General features: G+C 37.0%; 1 protein-coding gene across 1 annotated transcript; it reads right to left on the reverse strand.

The window, feature by feature from the left end:
* Positions 1-21,313: 21,313 nt before the first annotated feature.
* Positions 21,314-22,370, reverse strand: LOC135074252 (centrosomal protein 20-like). Its single transcript, XM_063968541.1, has 2 exons — positions 22,218-22,370; positions 21,314-21,709 (listed from the first exon to the last, which is right to left on the reverse strand). The coding sequence occupies exons 1-2, from the start codon at positions 22,311-22,313 to the stop codon at positions 21,371-21,373; spliced, it is 435 nt and encodes a 144-aa protein (XP_063824611.1). The 5' UTR covers positions 22,314-22,370; the 3' UTR covers positions 21,314-21,370.
* Positions 22,371-23,540: the final 1,170 nt, after the last annotated feature.

The following is a 23,540-nucleotide window of genomic DNA, read 5'->3' on the forward strand; positions in this document are numbered from 1 at the left end:
TGAAGAAAATTGTTTTGGAAAATCGTCGAATCACTATCAGAGAAGTTGCTGAGGATATCGGCATATCGCTTGGCTCGTGCCATGAATTTTTTTCTAACGTTTTGGAAAAACAATTCATGGCTTTTGCATCACGATAATGCCCCTGCTCACTCATCTTTGCTTGTGAGAGATTTTTTGGCTAAAAACAACACCACAATCATGCCTCAGCCACCATATTCACCGGATTTGGCCCCATGTGAATTTTTCTTGTTCCCAAAATTAAAGAAACCTATGAAAGGACGGAGATTTGCAACGATTGAGGAGATAAAGACTGCATCGCTGGAAGAGCTAATGGCTATACCGAAAAGTGCTTATGAGAAGTGCTTTGAGGATTGGAAAAACCGTTTGCATAAGTGTATTGTATCTGAGGGGGATTACTTTGAAGGGGACAACATAAATATTGATAAATAAATAAATATTTTTTCTTAAAAATACAAAGTCACCTTACTTTTTGAACACACCTCGTATATGCCATAACTCTTTGTTTTTTTGGAATATATTGCTTTGTACGCTTGATAGTGTTTTGTGTTTTTGCATTTATTTACTTTGTACGTGCACACAGTATGGTAATTTTTGTTTGGCGTTGGAAGCGCGTCAAGTTAGTAACAAAGTCCGAACAAAATGGTATCGAAAAAGTTACTGTTCTCAGAATCATTGGAAATTCAAAATCCGTTCAACACTTGTAAAAACAAACACTTTTAAAGTCTTCACAAACTGGCTTTTTAGAGAAAAGTTGCCTACATTTTTAGGGTTCCGTAGTCCTGACAAGGAACCCTTATAGTTTCGTTATGTACGTCTCTCTGTCTGTCTGTCCGTCCGGGGTTTTGCTTGGAAACTATTAGCACTAGAGAGCTGTAATTTTGTGGAAGTATGTATATTAATAACGCCAACAAAACTGTTAAATAAAATTTTGATAAAAAAATTTTTAGTGTGGCTCTCCTACATTTAAAGAGGGGATGATGATTTTTTCATTTTCTACCCCATCGTGTGGGGTATCGTTGGATAGGTCTTTTAAAATGGTTTAGGGGCTTCTAAGACTATTTTTCCATTTAGGAATCTGTTTGCAAATTATTAAAGTTTAAAGTGCCAATTTTTGTTCGAGTAGGGCTGTAGGCGTAAAAAATCTGGAAAAATTCATGATAATAGTACTTTTTATGAACTTTCAAGGAAAGATAAAGATAAAGATAAAGATATTTTTATTTATCAGACCATGTGTGAGACAATACAGAAATATATTTTTGGTGTTAGTAGATTTTGTTAGTATCAACATGTCTTACCGATATTCGGCGTGTAAAAATTATAATTACTTAGTCTGTTTTTATCATTATAAGTCAATACATCGAAGTCAAATACAAATTAATTTAAAAATATATAATGTCAAAATTTATCATTAAGAAAGTCATTTATACAATAATAGCATTTTTCAATTAATAGTTTCTTAAATTTATTCTTGAAGAGATTATTATTAAGCGATTTATAGGCCTGGGGAATCTTATTATAAATTTTGGGAGCCATGCATACTACACTATTCAGCATCAGAGTTGTCTTTGCATTATGCAAGCATAATTTGCTACCATCGCGACGATTGCGGACAACTTTGTCAGCAAGCCGCGGAAACAGGTGACAGTTTGCTCTTACAAATAGTGCTATTTCCAATAAATATAATGACGGAAGTGTAAGAATTTTATGCTTTCTAAAGTATGGAATACAACTATCGGTTGTCTGAAGGCCAAACATAGCTCGGATACATCGTTTTTGACTTTTAAACGCTATTTCTTTATCCGTTGAGTTTCCCCAAAAAATGATACCATATCTAAGGACTGATTCCACCAGTCCATAATAGGCTGTGAGCAGAGCATCAGTACTTACTACGGTGGAAAGTTTAAACAAAGCAAAAGCTGAACTACAGGTTTTTTTGCTTAGTTCCTCTATATGGTTTTTCCAATTTAGTTTTTTGTCAAAACTATAACGGTTAAGATAGATCAGTTAGTTTAAGAGTAATAGTCGTTTAACTCATGTATTATACAATTTCGTACCTAGTAAAATTTCATTAGAAGAAAATATTAAAAGTTACTTTAGATGAAGAAATTGCTTGCTTCTGAAATATATTGTGGTAACGACGGACAACTACGGAACCCTACACTGCGCGTGGCACGACACGCACTTGGCCAATTTTTTTATACTCTATCGACCTTTCGCAAAAAGGGTTGGTCTGGTAGACACGATTTCAATTATTCGTTTTAATTAAAAACTTTATAGTATAGAACCAACAGTAATCATTTCTACTATGTTCATAGGGTTTCTGTCCCAGTCTACTTGAAATTAGAATCGAATCGAAATTAAAATGTCTAGACCGTATCTGAAAAAACTAAATAAAAGATTTTTAAGTATAAAAACAATCTTATTTAATCACAAACATGGTGAAAGAATATCGTGCATAGTTCATGTACCTATATTTAAAACGTACAGACCTACATTTTAGAAGAGAACTTTTAACTCACAATTTTCATAGCATAGGGAAACAAAATGGTCATCATCAACATCACCCTTCAGTTTATATTCAGCAAATCGCAGAGCAGGTATAGCGTTATTGGGTATTCTAACCATTTCTTTTAAATAAATGAAAAACGTTAATCACAATGAGGGTTTTCGCGATTGAAAAATCCGCCAGATGGCAATACGTAGACGCGAGGTCCAAATGCTGCGTGATTGGTGGATTTTGGCGGATTTTTCAATCGCGAAAACCCTCATTTAAAGAAAACAATTTAAACAAACAGCCACAATAAACCTAAAAACAAAGCGAAAAATCCTGAAAATCGCAACTAACAAACCTAATCCAGTCGCGATCGTTATTTTTTTCTTCGCAAAAACAAAGGAATGCCGGCATATTAGATTTCCTTGTTACCCCCACCTGTCCGTTATTCAATTAAGGGGCGTTCTCGGGCCAACAGTGCCTTAGAGGACAGTGAGATCTCGAGCAAACATTGCAATTGTGTATAAATATCGCCCTAAGATATAGTATGCGAGAAATTTCATTAGACGTACGGGGAAACAGGGGATTTAAATGTTTGAACATGTTTGTTTTTAACATGTGATGTCTGTTTTCTTTGAGGAATAAACCTATGTATTTTTTGCGTTACAGTTTTCAGTCACCTTCGGCAGTTGAAAAAATGTATGAAGCGTACCTACTGTAGGACTGGGCTAGGCATGTGTTCAAATGAAATTGGTAACGATTCAAACTATGTAGATTCACGTCACACAACGCTCTAGCTGCTAGATTTAAATCACCAATGAATGAGCAATCAAGCCAGACACAAAAAAAATAGTTACTTAGATACAGACAACTTTATTGACACATAATAAACATATTGATGTTTAAGAATTAGATAACGGGCTCAATCCTAATTCAGACGTCATTATGTTTCTGGTTTTCAGTGGGAAACCCATTCGCTCCAACCTCCAAGTAAATTTCCTTGGTGTACCACGATGAACAGAACCCAAGACTTTAGTAATCACTAATATGTAGCTATCTATTGGTTCCCAGAAACTGATCATCAGTTCATTGAGCAGGTCATCGCTTATTGATCACACTCCATTCGAGTCCACTTGACTCAACCTAACATGGCTGAGTGACTGCGTTTGCTTTGTGTTGGGCCTATTGCCACTTTGGTTAACCTTTTGGGCTACGGTAGTGTCATGTACTGAATTAACATTATCAAGGTGTACCTGTGACTTTGAACGCGTGGAAATTGATTGAAACCTCTCACTTTATGGGACGCTGTTTAGTTTAGAGGTCAAAATAGGTACCTACTACTAGTGCTCTGTAACTGTTTCAGAATTAAATCGATATAAAATACAGACAGGCATATTATATACGTTCCTGTTGTATTTTTTTTGTCTGCTCTTTATGATTTGTTGTTTGATTGTTGTGTTGTGTTTGTTTTTATTTCATATTTTTGTAAAATGACTCTTAGGTGTTAGCCCAACAGTTGTATTGGACTGCTTAGTTGAGGGTCGCAAGTGCGATCGCTGTCGTCCGCTGAACTACATTTGAGGTGAACTTCAAGCATGCTTAATTAGTTTATCTGGATAGTGTAGCGGGAATATTACGAATTTTTACCAAAATGTGTAACAAAAATCTTTAAATAATATGCTATTTTAGACACGCTCTCTTGTTCCTAAAACTCGTTAATCGAATAAAGATTTTCTTTCTCAAAGATAAGTGACTTACTACTAAGTACATTTTCTGCCACAAAAGTTCTCAGCGCAGCAAGATTTGTACCTCTGCCAGTGAATCTGAGTCCTTAGCCGCACCCGTTTGGCGCTCCGCCAGGGGGCGACACTGATTGCAAGTATTGACTCAACTATTGCAACTTGGTATTACATTTCTAGCTGAAGACGTCAATACGATACAGGTACACAGAAGGGTTACATTGTTGTAAAGAAAAACGAATAGTAACTAGCTGTTCTGCATCGCGTATTTTTTTGCGACTGGTGAATACACTAAACAGCATACATCAGCCTATGTTCCTAAGGGTCACTTGACCATAAGAACTAGGTCAAGTTAAAACCAGTCGTTTCGCTCTGGTTAAGGGAGTCGAGACACTCATGGTTCAAGCAGGCATCTAGGTGATGCCAGGGTGATCCACTACTGCTTGAACCCATCCTGCACTAGTATTTGTCGGCTGACAGCCGTTATTGGTAGGTGTCATCCAACAGAACGGCCCATTAATCCCTGGGCTAAGTGATGATCAGGCTGATGGTGGAAGTGAGGTTCACCCGCACTCTTTGACTACAAAAGAACTAGCTCACACCCAACTGGCGAAACACAACAAGCTGTATCGCTGCTTTGGCGACTGACTAAGGTGCGATGATTTTAGCTAGCCAGGTGGACTTGAATCATCATCATCATCATCATTTCAGCCATAGGACGTCCACTGCTGAACATAGGCCTCCCCTAATGCTTTCCACGTTGATCGATTAGTAGCGGCCTGCATCCAGCGCTTCCCTGCTACCTTTACGATGTCGTCGGTCCACCTTGTAGGTGGACGTCCCACGCTGCGTTTTCCGGTACGCGGCCTCCATTCCAGAATCTTGCTGCCCCATCGGCCGTCAGTTCTGCGTACTATATGCCCTGCCCATTGCCACTTCAGCTTGCAAATCCGTCGGGCTATGTCAGCGACTTAAATTCGTTTACGGATTTCCTCATTTCTGATTCGATCTCGCAAAGAAACACCAAGCATAGCCCTCTCCATAGCACGCTGTGCAACTTTGAGCTTCTGTATTAGGCCTATAGTGAGAGGCCACGTTTCCGAGCCATAAGTTATCACTGGTAACACACATTGGTTGTACAAATACCATAACCAATGAAACAAATACTACCACTCAAATTTTAATTAAAAATGACTTTAAAAAGCCTAGTTTTATAATGTCTACTGAGTCCAGCTGTGTTGCATCGAGGTGATCGCGGTCAGATTCATTTGTTTCATTGTCTATCTCGTGATCGTCTTGCCAGCACTTTTTGTGGAGACCAATTTGCTATAAAGTGAGCTCAGTTTTGAGATGAGTCGAACGATGGATGCAATGTGTTGCTGATGAGGACTGTAGAGAATTGATGTTATTTGATTATAGGATATAAGTATTACTTAGTTTTTAAAACTCAAAGCAAAATAGACCTCTACTCTCTTTTAGAGTGACAGCTGCGTCCAAAAGTGGACTTACATCGTTCGTCCGTTCTTTTCACCCGAAAGACGTCCACTGCTGGACAAAAACCTCCCCCAAGGATTTCCACAAAGACCGGTCCTGCGCCGCTCGCATCCAGGCACCTTCCGCGACCTTCACCAGATCGTCGGTTTGTAATAATATGTTACCTATTGTTACATTTTCAATCAGGAATATAAAGCACCCGAAAAAATATTTCCTTACTCCGCAACCTCGCGTCAGATTTTAAAAGGAACGCGTGAAAAACATTACCGAATTGCTCAATTCGGGGGCAAAATCTTCTTTCAATTTTATGGCGCCTTGTTCAAGGGCACTCCGGGTCCCATCGTATTGTTAGGGCTGCGTCAAATGTCTGAGCGAAATTCTGTTTTTTCCCTCCTAAGTAGACGTTTAGAGATTCGCATGTCAAAGGGCAGACCATCAACTGTACTCGTATTGAATTAATGGGTAACTTTTTTTCTTTGACATTTGGGACTGTCTTTGGAGAGGACATAATCTGAAAGGTGTGGAAATTTCTAACCTAGAAAAAGAAATACAACTTTGTTTCTACAATATACCTACATTTTGATTAAAAAGACTACGGAAATTAATTCTAAAAGATTTCAAAATAAAGCAAATTTTGTGATAATTAGCCATTAATTATTAACTTTCTGAGCAAAGACTAAATTCCAACTCAAGTGGCAACACGGTTCTGTAATGGAGGTCATGTAACCAGCAAGTGCAGCGTGTGGCGTCCACCGACACAAACCACTTGGTTGCAGGAAGCCGTCAAGTCTGGCTGGAACTATGATGACAATGGTTTAAATACAACCTTTAGCATCGCTACACCTGTACAGCATTGTAAGGAAGTACGGAACCCAAAGTAACAAAAATTTTCACGCTTATCTGTCCTTTTTGTTGGAGTACGAATTTTTCGTGGATTTCGCAAGCGGTTTCCTACGAGGCGTAAATTAATTATCTTCTTCTTTCATAAAACGTTTAATTAGGAGATACTTGGACGGGACTTATAATTAATCTCTTTGTTTTAGTACTTGTTGGTACCTTTTTTATATTGGCGAAGTGGTAAAGAGTTGACGGTGAAATGATGCCATTGTTTTAAGTTTGATGAATTAGAACCATTGTCTCGGAATAATATTTTTGTAACTCAGTTAATAAGTTATAGTTTTCATAAATGCATTAGCAAATTAACAAGGGTACCTACTAAAAGTTGTCTATGCGGTCTTTTTAATAAATGTTGATTGAGAGCCTTTGAAAGTTATACCAACTTATAACATGGTCCTGTTTTTAGTCACTATGCCATGCTATTTTGTCTTTTAACTCTTCGTCACTAAAATCTAATAAATCGATCAGCTGTTACAATTTGTTGAAGGAGTTGTTTATTTTTTATTTCGATATTAATGTAATTACAAAACAGTCTTAGTGGCTAAAAAGTATGTAGCTAGTTTGTGATTCTAACGATCGATGTAAGCACTAACGTTGTACTCTCCAGCCGAAACTTCCTTTGACCTAAATATCTAGAATATACTCTTCCTTGGCTGTTTACCTAAACTGGTTTTAATACACAATTATGTGCCAAGACTGGTTTTGCATAAGCACCAGATAAAACGTTTAAATTACTTAATCCCAGTTCCAAATAGTAAGTTGGCAGAAAGTTACAAACGAGTTAATATTATAATGACTTATTCTTACTGTAAGTACTGATAAAGTCACAACTAAGCACGGCATCATAAGTAGGTGTGAAGGTGTCATTTAAAAAAATGCAGCGTAGGTACATCAGCTGGTTCACCAATGACTTAGTTAAATACATACACTTGAAAAACATAACCCTCCTTCTGGCGCAGTCGGGTAAAAAAAAAGTGAGATGCCACTAGATATAAATGGTCTAGAAGCGCTCGCTATGATGTACTTGTATGGAGGATTTTGGTGTCAAATGTGACCAATGTAAAATTATCTTAAAATATTTGACTACTTCATCTACTTTGCCTTATAATAAGTAGTTGCTTTTAAATAAAGATATTAATCAATATACCTACTTGCATAATATGCATAAATCACGAACATGGTAAAATAAATTTCTTTGGAGCGTTTGTGAACCCAAAAGTTCATCCGGGACAACAAAATGTTGTCTTGAATAATATATTTTTCTCCCGTCCAATTGTTGCAGAAGGGACGTTTGTAAGGGCGTGTGATTTGTACTTTGAGGGTTGCTGTTTAATCATCTTTTTCAATTAATTTCATGCGTGTTTTGTGCTTGCCTTTTATGAAAAGTGCACGAAAAATAATATTTGAACAACAGAAAACGGTTGTAAGGTTAAAAAGTTATGTAGACTCATTGTTACGTTTTTATAGGTCGTGTGACTTGCATCTGAAGAGTTAAAATCTCAGGTAGGTAAATAATGACGAGTAATGCTTTGTTTGTAGGTTGTCTTTATAAAACAAGGCTATTTATTTAGCTACACTGAGTAGGTGCAATGTTATTTTGATATTATGCTCTGTCGATTCAACTTTCATTAATAGATATAAGATCTGCTTTGTAAAACGAGCATGTTATTATGTATTCTAGCAAATAAATTATTGAATTTGAATTTCTCCTATCATGATACAATTAATATTAGGTAATAATGTAACTACGTCAAAGAAAATGATTTTACTGTGCGCATCCCACGTCGTTCCATGCTCTTCCAAGCTTTAACATATCGTAACACATCGTCAATAAATTAAAATGTATTCTTTTGAATCTCCCTATTCACTTTTGTAACGGGCGTTATTATTATTTACTTTGAACGTTAATAAAATACGTTTTCATAAAAAAATCTCATTTAAATATTTCAACAAAAATATTCTATCAGATAATCGAATAACACGCTGAAATGCCTAATCTGCAGGCTTAATTTCAGTATTGTCTACCTTAACTGCAAAGAAACAAATTAATCCCTACCTACCGAGTAGAACCGTTCAAGATCTACATCTCAGAAAGCCCGTGCCAAAGCCAAACAAAAAGTAGCTGGAGCATTAGCAAGTACTATCTGCAAGATAAACACACATCTAAGTGCTCACGCCCCATTTCAGTCGGAAGGTCGTGATCGCGACTGCTTATCACACCGAAGTTAACCGTAAATATTGGAATTTGTTATAATTTTTTCATAAGTTTGTGACGGCCGATGGCAGTCCTGGATCTGTCAATAGGCCGTATAGGCCGTGGCCTAGGGGCGGCAGATTTCAGATGACGCTTACTCGATTTCAGAAGATAAAAGTTAAATAAAGATCCAACCCCACCCTAGCATACGGGCGGCAAAACTGTAAATCCGTCACTGGCCGATGGGGCAGCAAGATTCTGGAGTGGAGGCAACGTACCGGAAAACGCAGCGTGTGACGTCCACCCACAAGGTGGACCGATGACCTCATAAGGGTAGCAGGAAGGCGCTGGATGCTGGCCGCTAATAACCGGGCGATCGGTTGGTCTAAATTTAGAGGATGCTGCTAGCGCTGTAATGTGCCAAGTGATAGAAGTGATGCCCTCTGAACTAAATCATCTTTTTGACAAACAATTAATTTGGTTTCTTCATATCATCTTGTCAATGATCCCTAGGGTGAAATGATTGATTCTTCCCAATAGGTTAGGTATCCCAATCTTATTATCTATCGGGTTGTTAATGTGGGAGATTAGTTAGCCTAGGCCATAGGCGAGGACCACCGATTTTTAGTTGGCCAATAGTTGGGCGATTCTAATTTGCATGAAGAATCGACCGATATCAAATCGGTGTAATGTACGCTCTTTCATACATGTCGAACTGATTAACAGCCTGACCCAACTATCGGCCGACTAAAAATCGGTGGTCTGCGCCTAGGCTTTGGTAGGTACTTCAAATGTTCAGTTCGGTGTGATTGACTGCCTTTTTATTGTGTTCGATCTCCCAGTCTAATACAATAGGGTGAAATATATTCTTGTTTCGTAATGTATGCCAAAATAAAACGCTTGTAAACTTCAACCCTTTTTATTTCGTCCATACAATTTGTATGGAATTACCTACCGTTTGAGTTTACATGCTTTGTTTGAAGCCAAGGTAATCATGTTACTTTATACGTGGATTTTATGTTTATGAGGAAATTCAAAATTAGATTTTAATATACGTTCCTACCTACATCAGTATTAAAGTCCAGTCTAAATATGCCATCAGTTTAGTTGACTTCAAAAAAGCAGGTTAAGGTTAGGTATACCTATTCAATTTGTGTGTTTCTTCTTATCTAATACTAAATTATAAAGAGGTAAAGTTTGTGTGTTTGTACATTTGTTAAATTGTAAGGGGTAATCTCGGGATCTACTGAACCGATTTTAAAAATTCTTTCACCAATAGAAAGCCACATTATTGCTGAGTGTCATAGGTTATATAAAAACCGAAAAATTCCGCGGGCGGAAAGCTAGTTTCTTTATAATTGATATATTTAACCCCTAGCTTCGTTCGTTCGTTTCAGCCAAATGACGTCCACTACCTTGCTTGCTCCCCTAGCTTGCTGTACGTAAATTATTAACTGCCCAATAAGCTAGAAAGAGTGAATATTGGCAGCATACATACCTATTATTTTCTTCCTGTAGTCTTCTATTATTACCTTTTCCCGTAGGTAAGTACTAAGCGGTCTCAAGAATCTTTCTTTCTCAATGTTATTAGGTTTTTTACTTAATGTCGAGCACCTAGGGAAGGCATTTGTCTCAGCTGGCATATTTTGCAAGTCATTAAGTTTAGCTTAAAATAACATATTGTTATTTCTGTACCATACAGACAAACTCAAGATCTCATATAAGTTATTACAAAGGATTCCTTTATATTTCGCGTTTTGAATACAGTTTCAAAGCTTTATGAACCAAACGAAGATTAGGCCGAGATTGGAAAATGATTTTGTGGGTGTTGAAAATTTCGCTCAACTGTGCTCTGAGGAAATATATTTATTTTTGGTATTGTACGCCTTAATGAGTTTTGCGAACTACCTAAAACATTGCTTTGAAAATTCTGGCTTTGAATGTAATATTTAATTATAAATGATGGGGTTGTGAGACCCGTAAAGTAAGGGGTAACTCATTTAAACGTGTCATAATATATCATTTCATAATTTATGTCTTTCGAGGGTTAACTAATCCGGTATGCATGAGAATATTATTTTTTAAGTGATTACTTTAAAAATGTATTGATTAACGAAAACGTTATCAGCTTTTGATTATTATGCATCCCGAAGTGTGCCTGTACTACGAGTATGTTTAGAATAATTTTGGATTCTCATATCAAAAGGTACAATTATAGCATGCGAACCCTAACTGACGCAAAAGGAGTTATTGTGATGCTCAAATCAAAATCTCACCCCCTTTAGGGGGTCAAATGGGGGATTTTACATGGTGTTCATATTTTTTAGTATTATCACGCTAGAAGAAAAATTTTGGTAAGGATAATCTCACCAGCTATTCTGTATGTCTTGAAGTTTTCTACTATACTTAAACAATACATGTGCGAAAACTATATTAAATTAAATTAATGTCCCTTGTTTACTGCTGTTAATACAGTAAAATGCCTTACACACAAGGTAAATAGTCCGTGTGGTAATTAATTGTGTCGCTGCCAACGCCACCACACGGCCACCACCTTATTTATCGGGTCCAATTCTTGCCCATTAGTTGGACTTAGTGATGTGCAATGTCGATAGTTAGGTATGTCTACTATCGATAAGGTTATCAACTGGATTCTTAAAAAAATATTCTTCCCCTTTGGATTACTTTTATGAGTATTTCTCAAAAAAAATGTACATCTTGAAAAAAAAAAGTGTGCTTTGAAACAGTTCAAAAGTTTTATATTTATAAATCATCACACAAAAAAAACACACACAATTTTGAAGGATGAATATTAATCTTTAAGATAACGAAGAATTATAGCTATAATCCTACTTATTACCAAATATTTAGATATTTTAAAAATAGTCCTTTTTTACCTTTCATACAAAAACCTGTTTGCCACCCTAGCTTTTTCATGTATTTTTGTTTCATAAAATGCGATACGTAACTAAATTATTGTAAATTTCTTTGTATTATCGTTCTACAGTAATCGCAGTTTCTATATCAAATTGATTTTCTATGGGGTGTCATAATGAATTGGCAATTTAAAGCAAAAAAACAATATGAGTCGCTCTCATTTACTATTTCGTTATTTACTCTTTAGTTACGATTTATTTCTACTTTCCCATGGTTTCTGAACAATTCCGTATTTATTTTACACGGACAACAATAGCTGCACTCTGAATGGCTGTTGGCCTGACGTCTCCGCCATTACATCTATCGCGAAAATTAGTGAAAACGTGTGTGTTTTGTGGGATTACTTTTTCGTAACAGGCAGTAAAATCAGCGATTTTATATAGAACGGTAAGTCTTCATTTAACCATTTTTTGTAATACGTGTGGTACGAACATTTAGTAAGCTTTTATATTTGCTGTAACAAATTTTATGAAAAAAATACTTGTTTCTGATCTCATTTTGTCTAATATTTCGTTACGTTTTTTACGAATTTCGTTACGTTACGAAAAAGTACAACATAATGCTGAGTGTATACTGTTATTACCTGACTAAGCATAGTAACATTCACTACTTAATTTATTTCAAAAAATATAGAGCGTCAATAACAAAAGGATTGGATACTATGTGCTTTACCGAAGTGCCACCAGCAAAAAATAATCAAATCATTTAGATTACGTTTTTATGTGATTTCTTCTTTTGTTTTTTTAGGAATGCCGCCAAAAACCAATGCCGAAAGGCAAAAAGCTTACAGAGAACATCTCAAAATGGATAAACATGATGGAACAAAAATAATTTTATTAAAATAGTATGAATGATTACTCCCTTATTTTATTTCTAACCCCTTAATATTACCCCGTATTTGGGTGCATACTTACAAATATTTCGAATTGAATAAATGAAGAGCATTCACAATATTTCGCCAATGTATAACAAGCCTTATGGCCTTACTATTTCGTTACTACTGTTTCGTTACGTACATTTTTTTTGAGAAATACTCTTATGTGTCTTGGACTGAATGGACGTTAATTAATAGTCCAGTATCTTAGTAACATCATTCCATTTCCAGTTAGGTGTTACGGTTTCCAATTTCATTAGGACTTGAAGATTTAATCGACTTGATTAATCGTAATAAAAGCAATTAACGTTAATGTAACCAATAAGATTCTGTCATCCGTTAGCACCATCAACCTTAGTGGTTGTTGCGTACAATTTTCAAAATCTGTAGAATCTTGTTTCATGGTGAGAGTTTTTTTGATCACGAATAGATGAAAAATCTTTATTTTATCGATACTTATGTGTCTTAAAACAGCATCATTAGCGGAGTACCGCTTATATATTGACCTGTGACAAATGTGGCCTATTTAAATCGACCCAGAACACTGATTGTTCGGTCTTGAGGTTGCGTCGTGACAGAGTAAATACAAATGAGTAGGTCATCTTCATAGAAACGCCCGAGCGCGGTTTGTATGTGAGCGCGCGCCAATACGTATGCGGCGCGCACGCACACACTGACAAAATTTAGCGTTGATTAGCGGTGAGTTACCCCGAATTTTGTGTTTTTACGTATTGGCACGCGCTCAGATACAAAACGCGCTCGGTGCGTTTCTATGAAGATGACCTACTCATTTGTATTTACTCTGGTCGTGATTACCAACTCCAATTACAAGAGAATTAGGGTTGGGTTGGTTAGTCAATCAATCGTTAGAACTAGTCAATTAACTAATTGCTTTTGGGTACAGGCTTATCCCAGCAAGGTCATAATTCAAAGCTTGTGTTTGTTGGAGATGATTGCAATTAATTCAAATACAGGGTGTCCCAAAATAAGCATGTCAGACTTACACAAGAGGTGGGTAACAAAAATGAGGTGCCACGGTGTATTAACTCGATATAGAGAGTTCAATTCAGTATTTCAAACTGATTTTAACTGTGGTTAACTGGAAACTATCCAGTTTTTATTGCAATAGTTTTTAAAACATGGTTAAATTATTGAAATAAATGTGGATAAACTTTGTTGAATGAATGTAATTTATTGATGCAATGAAATTGGAATGCTTCAAAATCCAAAATAATAGCTGAAAACGTCGTTGCATTGTTTTTCCGTTGGTTACCATCCAGATTCCTGTGGATTTTCCAGTAATTTTCTTAAATACTGAACGCGTAAAAAAAGAATAGGCATTTTATGAGAAACCACAAAATCGTCTTTGCACCCTTCAGGTACCTACCTTATTATTCTTTAAAAAACTAAAGTTACAGGACACATATTTGACAGGACGTAGAGTCTCCTATCTCATGATTGCTGAGTATCTATTTTTGGCAATGACTCCAGCGCGTGTTTTGCCGTACACAACCAACAAAATTCTGTCAATATTTAACGTGCCTGCTGCACTGCCTACAAAAAGTGTTGAATGTTGACATGTTTTTGTTGATTGTGTACGGCAAAACACGCGCTGGAGTAGGCTTTAGTAGTAGCTTTCGTTCCTTTGTCGAACTCATGTCTGTAGCTGTAATCATTTCGGCCAAACACACCCAATCACCGCAGTCAACTGACGGTTGATCAACTAATACGCAACGGGAACGCACAATCAATTAGAGTCGCGGACACCGGCTGCTCGAGCGCCGGGCCAGCGCCGCAAATTGCCTAATTTGTCGCTCCGGCAAACCCACTAGGGATGCACTCGTCAGAAACGATTTGCGATCACATCGAGCTCCAATCGAGTCGGCAGTCGATTGTTTTTCTTGCAAGTGATCGAGTACACATCATTTTTGCATTTAAAGTCTGGTTAGCGTTGTTAAATATTACGAGTAGACTCTATCCGTTCGATTCTATCATCAGGATTCCAGCATAAAAAGACACACTAGTCTTTGCCACATATGTATAGAAGTTCCAACTTGAATTGGAAAGGCGAATAATACTTCAGTCAATCTTCTGAGCTCTTTTCTCAATCGTCATAACTTTTGACCGAATAATAGGTAAGTTTGGCACATTGACAGTCTCAATATGGGAAATGTGTCAAAATGACCAGCAAGATATTATCCGATGATTGAAAAATCAGGCCTAAATCAATAAAGACTGGTAATCAACTTAAAAAAAAAACAATCAAATAAACTATGCCAATTTTACCTACGAGTATTCACAATAGGTATTTGAGTAAGTTTTACGATGTTTACCCGTCCTAATAATGATTTTATGATTGGTTGATTATAGAGAGACATCCCTAAAACAGGGTGCTGTCCGGAAAACTTGTAAGTATTCGTCTTTAAACGTTTCTGGGACCCGGAGTTTGCCACTTTGAGTTTGGGTAGGAGGGGAAAAGAACCAAAGATTTTTGGTTCGAAAAAAGCAAGAATGACCGAAACAGAAACAGTTTATGCTTTTACATAAGTTACTTGTTGTATTTAGCATAATTAACTTAAATTGCACGTCACTGTGTCTGCTAAAATGATGTTTATTACTAAACTAGCGGCCGCCCGCGACTTCGTACGCGTGGATCCCGTTTTACCCCCTTCATCTATCTTACGCGGTTTAGATTTTTTCATACAAATGTTTTTTCCCGCTAACTCCCGTTCCCGTGGGAATTTTGCAATATCCTGTTGTAACTAAGCTTTAAGTTTACTAAGGTACCTGCATGCCAAATTTCAAGCGTCTAACTTAAGCGGTTTAGATTTTTCATACAAAAGGATTTTCCCGCTAATTCCCGATCCCGTGGGAATTTCGGGAATTCCTTATTGTAACTAAGCTTTAAGTTTATTAAGGTACCTACATGCCAAATTTCAAGCGTCTAACTTAAGCGGTTTAGATTTTTCATACAAAAGGATTTTCCCGCTAATTCCTGTTCCCGTGGGAATTCCTAAGTATACTTTAACCTGCCCAGGAGTATGAAGAAAATTGTACCAAGTTTCGCTAAAATCCGTAGAGTAGTTTTTGTTTCTATAAGGAACATACAGACGGACAGACAGACAGACAAACATTTTACTGATTGCATTTTTGGCATCAGTATCGATCACTAAAATCACCCCCTGATAGTTATTTTGAAAATATATTTCATGTACAGAATTGACCTCTCTACAGATTTATTATACTAATAGAAGATAAGTAGGACATAATATCGCGTGTAAAAATGAACTTGTCAAGCATTAACTAGGTTTTTAAAGCGTCATGGAAAACCTCAACTAGGCCTAATACAACCTAATTACCCTAAAAGACTAACAATTCATACTCCCACAGAATGAATAGAAATAAAATGTCACTCTCTCCACAATGGCATCCATTAGCCTAGAAAATATGACTAGAATTTAAATAAAGGTCGTAGAACGCGTCACGTCATCTAGGTACTTTATTATTTTGCGTCTCACTGACTTTTTCCAATATTTACGCCCTTATTCACCAACACTACTATGAGGTCTCACAGTGCGCGTGGAGGCACATGTTGACACACGAACCAATCTCAGAGCTCTATTCAACGCTATGCGTTCAAGCAAGCAAGCTTCGTTTGTGAATACGGGCGTTATAGTTACTTATTAAAGTTCCCGCAAACTACACATTTTTTTCAGGCGGTAACTTTGGTCGGCTACTAATTTGTTTGAGAAATCAGCCGGTCCTACCAAATCGGTTTTATGTGTATAGTTTCTCACTTCTTCATACAGAATTAGCCCGATGAAACTTTCGGTCGACAAAAAGTCTGTTGGCGCAAATACATTATGCGGGAAATTGACCGACACGTAATAGTGTAAACACGCATCTCGGTTACTTTCTCCTTCCCACTCCACTTTCGCCCATACTTCGGTGTGCCGGCTCGCACTTCGTCTCGGTCAATTTTCTGCATAGTGTACTTGCGCCATGTAGTCTGCGAGGAGTCGAGGACTCTTAGACATAAGTATTTGACGATCTCACTTGGCAAAATACCTATTGGGGTCACCTGATTTGGCAGGAAAACAGTTTTTACCTAGCCTTTTGTACTTAATCGCCTAAGTGCTTATGTGACAAGTGAGTTAATGTTTATGTCTGTAAGCTAGGCACGGTAATAGCATTATTTGTGCCAAGTTTCGTCCAAAGCTCATAAGGCATAGATTTTATCAATACATAATTGCAAGTATTTAGGATTTTGGAGTTGTGTAACTTCTTTCAACTTTGTTTAAATGTATCTATAGTATTTATCCCGAGCTCAGGACAGTAAAATATTATACTAATTACTTTCCCGATTCCTGACTGTAAATTGCTTGATCACAAGCTTTGATGTGAATTAATAATTAATGTACACAAATCATTAATTTCGTTTGACTGCTTCGTAATTTCGTTAAAACGAATGATAGATTCGCTGTAAAATTATCAATATTCCGTACCCAAAACCACATTCCAAATGTGGACTAAACCGCTAGTAATAAACGTTATATCCACAACTCGTTAAATGCAACCCCCCATTTCCACAGTAAACTAATTTAATTGTTGAATTGGACCATTTAATCCCATACAGTTTGTGATTAATTGTATGGAATGCCAACGTAATTCCGACATGATATGTACTTAGTTATAATCCGTTTTGATATACGGTCGCGTAGTTTTAATGGAGTCTCCCGGGCAAATTGAATCCCATACTGGCCTAAATCGTGCATGGGGTTGCTCTTAGATCGCTTGCCATTCAGGAAGAGCTCTGTTGGGATACACATGGAAGGGAAGAACGTCCAGCATTTCGATTGGATATAATAATTGGCTGTTAGATAATTAGGTACTGACAAGTTTCAAGTACAAGCCATGATTTGAGAGAATACCCTGTCACACCATTTTGAGGCACCAGTGTGGCACAGAAGATTTTTTTTCTCACAGTCACACTGTCATACTCGTATTTTGACGACAAGGATATTCTGAACCTCATGGCTAATCGTCGGTATCCATCAATACTTAGTTTTTATTTGCAATTATAATATCATGTTAAAAGTACTTTTCTATTTAAGCTAATGGCTGTTTGATGTTAGAACAGAATCAATTTTTCCTCATTTTTTCTGATTCTGGAGCTCTATGAATATTTGGGAAACTATATTGGCATTGTTTTTTGTCCGTTGGCTTCACTTTTTAGAAGCAGTATCAAAACGAGTGTATAGTTTTATTACAACTCAGTTTTAAATGACTAGTCATTATTAAACGGAAAATCAAGTGGCAGTGGGTGGGGCACATAGCTCGTAGAGCTGATGGCCGCTGGGGCAGGAAAGTTCTTGAGTGGCGACCACGAGCCGGAAGACGTAGCGTGGGCAGGCCTCCCACTAGGTGGACCGACGATCTGGTTAGGGTCCCGGGAGGTGCCTGGATGTGAGCGGCGCAGGACCGGTCTTTCGGCTGAAACGAACGAACGAAACGGAAAATCATAACTCAAGCTGTTAAAACCCCATCGCCCGTGAGTAGCCTAAGCTGGCATCCGTGATGATCCCATTGTACAAGTCGTATTTTCGCTTCTATTACCTGTAGTAATCAGTTAGGGCACAATGGTTCTTTGACACGATTGAATAGCGGACAGATTTCCGAAGATAAATGTACTCGTCCGTTACCGTTCATTGTGGCTTTGAGTGGCCATTTCAAAAATGGCTCGGAGGTAAGGTCATAGTGTAAATTGAAGTAGTATTATAATTATATCAAGCGTAGCTTGGTGGAGAGTTCTTTAAACCTTGTTAACGTATATTTTATACTTCAAAAACTAGTTCTAGTTACTTCTCCTTGTTGAGATATAGTAATCGAAACTTTTAAACAGTATTGAGCATTTTCAGTACGCATCAAACAAATTGAAATGCGGTTGTTATGCCCAGATGTGTAAAGGGGGTGATCTTTGGCCAAATGTTTCCTTTACAAAATTATTAGAGTGGGTCGTGTTTCTGTAGACGAGGCTAAATTTTGATGATGATGATATAGGTAGGTATGTATGTAAACCACTACTTACCTGCCTACTTGCATTGAAATACGTTAATACATAATTTGAACGTGTCTGCATTTTCTCATTGCTTTACTACTTTTTCTGCGCTGTGTCAAAAACTGGCATTAAACTGATTCGTGGGCGGAGTAAAGGTGTGTTTCGAATGGTGCACTTTTGTGAAGTTTACGTCCCATAATTAGAGCTATTCCTAATGTTGATTGCGTGACTGAAGCGATTCTGACTAAGCTGTTATTGATTGATGAAAATAAGTATTAATATGTTATCCTAATATTTTGGATTGGATACTCAAAATAAATTAACTTGTTGTTATCAACTAAAAAGTTATATAGTTTGTCTCCTTGTCTAATTTTTGTGTAAAGGACTATGCGTGGTGGCGGGTTCGAATGCCGCAGGTGGCACAATTTTGAGTTGAATTTGGACAACTAATAGAGTCGTTTAACTAGAGGTTAGACTCGAGCGCGATCAAACTAACGTAAAGGAATACCCTTTCCGGTTTCTTAACGTACGCTACGCTATGAGCAAAAGTTGTAACGAATTATAAGCCTTTATCAAAATAATGCAAACTGTACAAGTGTACACAGATATCATAGCATTAAATAATATTTTATTCTACTCTACATATTTTAATTAGCATTGTGTTGTGTCACATTATACATACATATAAGAGAAACCTTACTTTGGTGTACCTACGTGTCAAATGAAAGTTCTTAATAAAGGGTATCCACCTTTGGTCGTCAATTAAAGATGCTATGCCCAAAAACCATCAATCAGCACGGCGTTACTGGGGACAATAACAAATAACCTGCACTTCGCCAAGACTGATGGCCAAGGGGCACCCAGGGGGCAGGGTATGAATAGCCAAGACGTAGGCTATTAACTCATTGACATACCACTGACTGAAGGTCAGCAGGGTAGCAATCAATCACGTAATACACCTTAATGGGTATGGATGAGGTGATTTATTCTACGTTGATGTCTACTATGCTAGGCAATCCAATTTGAATTTAATTAATGACCACGTAAAGTGCCTTTTTAATTTATTAACGTAATAAGCATGCCCACCGGCTTCAAAGACAGCTGCAGTAAGCTGCAGCGCTTTCAACTGTCACAACAAGTTATTTTATTACCTATTACACACTATTATACTTGTAGCTACAAAAAAATATTCTGGGCAGATCAAACTTCACATATTTTTTACAGAATCACCCAAAGGAACTTCTTGATTCAAAGTTCTTTAAAATCTGCCAAGTGGTAATAAAACTACAGTCAAACAAAAAATTAATCTGCATGTTTTACTTTCTTCATGTTCACAATCATATTTTCTGCTGTATTTCCATAATTATTCTGTTAACATAAACATATTCTGGGAAAAACAAAGGTCCCAAAGGCACTGTTCCTGGAATCCACGTGACCGTTGGCTGACAGAGATTGCTTTGTTAAAATATAAATGAATCTTTTCTTATTTCAGTTGTTTTTACATAACTAAGGTCGATTAGTTCATAACTACTTATAACAAAAAACTAATATTTGGTAAGATCCATAACACGATAATATGTTTCCAACAAAGTTTCCACCAAGGCGGAGCGGAGATGAGCAGAGCGGAGAAGTGTGGGCGGACCAATTTTTCTATAGAATTTGATAGCGTGGAGCTGTAGCGGAGAAAAGAAATGGAAATAGTCAAAACACTTCTGCGCTCCGCTCCGCTCTACTCCGCCTTATTGTGCGTGGAAACTAGGCCTAACTAAACTGAAACTATTTCGCATTGATGAAAACAAGAACCACGCAAATCGGCTCCGAAATCTCAGCGTAATCGGTGTAAGTACATACATAGAAAAAAAAACCAACCGAATTGGGAACCTCCTCCTTTTGTTGAAGTCAGTTAAAAAGGACTGAAATAGAGTTTCACAACGAACTACACGCTGTTTTGTTCCAATGAGCATTTTTAGTCTTTGAACGCAACATTAAAGGCCTATTCAGACCTAAGCGGTATTCGCTACCGTCTGCGGCAGAGAAAACCCAGTGGGTATGCGGTAATAATACTGTTCAGACCTAAGCGGTATTCGCTACCGTCTACCTATGTACCTCTACCCACAGCGGCAGCGAATATCGCTCAGGTTTGAATAGGCCTTTACGAGTATACTTGCACCTTTATCAACTGTAGGCAGAGTTCACACACCGTAAACAGTTTGCAAGCACACATTGTTGTATCAGCTGACTGTTCCGGCAAGTTTCCATTCTGCTAACCATCTAAGATGCTAACTTCGTTTTCTTATTCCAAAGCTAAGAAAATATCGCTAAGCCGCGCGCTATTTTTGTTAGCCTGACTGCAACTGCATTAATCGAGGTTATACGAGTACAAAGGGTGTGCAAAATAGAGCATAACTTAATTATTCTACGTATTTGGATGCTTATTTCAATTGATTTTTAAATCAAATCAAATCAAATCAAATCACTTTATTTGTACTAAATGGGCTTAAAGTATTATTGTGGGTGTTGAATGGATCTTCACAATAATAATTATGTTGTAATTGTTTAAAAAAACACATTAACTAGCCCCAAATTCTTCAAACATAAAAACACTCCATAAAAATATCCAAGTGCAAGTTTTATTCAACCAAACATAACAAATAAAACAAAATTACTAACAAGCATCCTTCTTGCTCTTATTAATTTTGCGTTTAATCCTCTCAGTATACGCAGCCACTATATTTGACAGAAGCGGCAGCGATGATGACTTCTCATCATCTCTCACACCAACCTCTGCACACAGATCCGCCCTTGTTCTTTTATCCTTAGCCATGGCTGCCTCTGACGTCATCACCGATGCTGTATACAAGTACCCGTTCCATTCAAGGTATTCCCGCACCAGTTCATTCACTAAAAGGACTTCATCAGTTGGAGCGGGTATCAGGGTTTTCCTTTCACCGGCATTTATCGAGAATTGCCTTTCTTGGAGCACCTCAGTCACTTTGGCACGCATCTGAAACGGAGTAGAATCGCGTCACTAAATGTCTTTAGTTAAATTGATTTTCATAGGGATAGGCAGTTCGTTGGTCGACTCTGATTGAGGATATGGTGTATCGTGATAGACTTCACAAGAGTATTCCAAAAATACAGACTGATTAATCACAACTTTCTCCAGATCTACCTACCCTCGGAAATGATATCGAACACTCCACCATGTGCCTCGTCAGCGCAATCACGACCACTCTGACAAGAGTGTCTGACTAAGAAGAGTCTCTAGATCAAAAGCACCTAATTTTTGTCAAAACCATAAAAAAATATGGCATTGTTATGGAATGTATTCAGAGCATGTCATAAGTATGGCATTGAACTCTGAGAAAGTTTTGAAACAATTCCACTCAAATTCACGCACATATTTCACGTATTCAGTTCCATCTTCGTTCCATCATAATTATTATTTTCCAATACCATTTGGCTTAACCTCAATTACCTACACACAGAACAACGAACAAATTGTTAATTACCTCAGCCTGTAATTTATTCAAATGGCCACTTTTCTTGAGCAGATCTTTTATGGCTACCAGGAGCTCTTGCTCAGAATTTACTCTGTTTTCGTTCATTATAATTATGGGAATAATAATATAACTTTTATTGTTTTGAGCTTACAGCCGGGGGTAGTGAAGTGGGAATGTCGATGATCTCAAAAGTTTGTCTCATAGATTTTTTTCATGTAACAAATTTAGTAAGTGTCATTTTCGACGTAGCCGGAGAAAAATAAAATATTTTAAAAATAAAAGAATATGCTTGGTCATTTTACACACTTTTAAAGCTTTGCTATAGAACTTACTTTGTGTTACCACCTAAACCTATTATTATTGTATCAAAAATGTGATCAAAAAGTATAGACTCCTTAAAAGTCAATTAATTTAACCATCAACAAATTTTGTAGATAACACAATTAAATAAATGAATGCTACGGTGACGACGCCCTTTTGTATATTAATCAACTATGAAATAACTATTGGTCGTGTTAGCTGTCAAGGAACATACAGGGTGGCCAAAACAGTGAGGTCTAAAAGAAAAATTTAGATTCCTTACATCAAGGTGTACCTAAATCACCCCCATATGTATCATACGATTGTGCTTAGTTTAGGAGATAGAGTTAATTTTGTGATATTTTAAAATTTGATGACCTAGTAGGCTTTAAACATTTTTATCTTTTTTTTGGGTTGACTTTTTCAAATTTCTTTTTTTCGACAGATTTGTCATTAATTGCAGATGTTTGAAAAAAATAATCATCTTCCTATCTTTGATTCATGATACAAAAGTTTTGCTAGAAACATTAAAATTATGCTTTTATCAGAACACTATCAAATTTTCAACTTAAAAGTTTAAGTAAAAAAAAGAACTTCCATAGGTCCAAAACCATTTTAGAAACTGCGCCGTTTCCTGAACATTCATAATAATACAAAAAAACATGTACTTAATGGTCCTGTATTTCCTGTAATCGGTCCACTAAAGTGGTAAGTCGGAGATTCCGTTACATGTTTTTGACTTTCTTAGAGCGAATTAATATTGGGAATCCTCTAAGTTTACATTACGTAGAACTGATTTAGAGCAGTAACTGGAAAGAACATGTTTTTATTCTCAACGAGGAAGCTCTTGTCCTTCATCACACCTGGTGGAAATTGATGATTAGGCTGAAAGTGGAAGGGAACTTCAACTACAAAGGAACTATGGCTTCCTACCTCCAAATTCCGGAACACATTGTTATTTTAAGTAAGTTTTAATGAACATAAACCAAATATCCCTCCTTCTTCTTCTCACTGTAGTAGGTACTTCTACTG

Source organism: Ostrinia nubilalis, chromosome 8 (genome assembly GCF_963855985.1).
Source record: "Ostrinia nubilalis chromosome 8, ilOstNubi1.1, whole genome shotgun sequence".
NCBI lineage: Eukaryota > Metazoa > Arthropoda > Insecta > Lepidoptera > Crambidae > Ostrinia > Ostrinia nubilalis.

Bases quoted from the DNA above. Each gene is read 5' to 3' on its own strand.
- LOC135074252 (XM_063968541.1), bottom strand. From the start codon at position 22,313: ATGAACGAAAACAGAGTAAATTCTGAGCAAGAGCTCCTGGTAGCCATA. The intron at 21,710-22,217 runs GTAATTAACAAT...ACTCCGTTTCAG, and splicing joins TGAATAAATTACAGGCTGAG to ATGCGTGCCAAAGTGACTGA.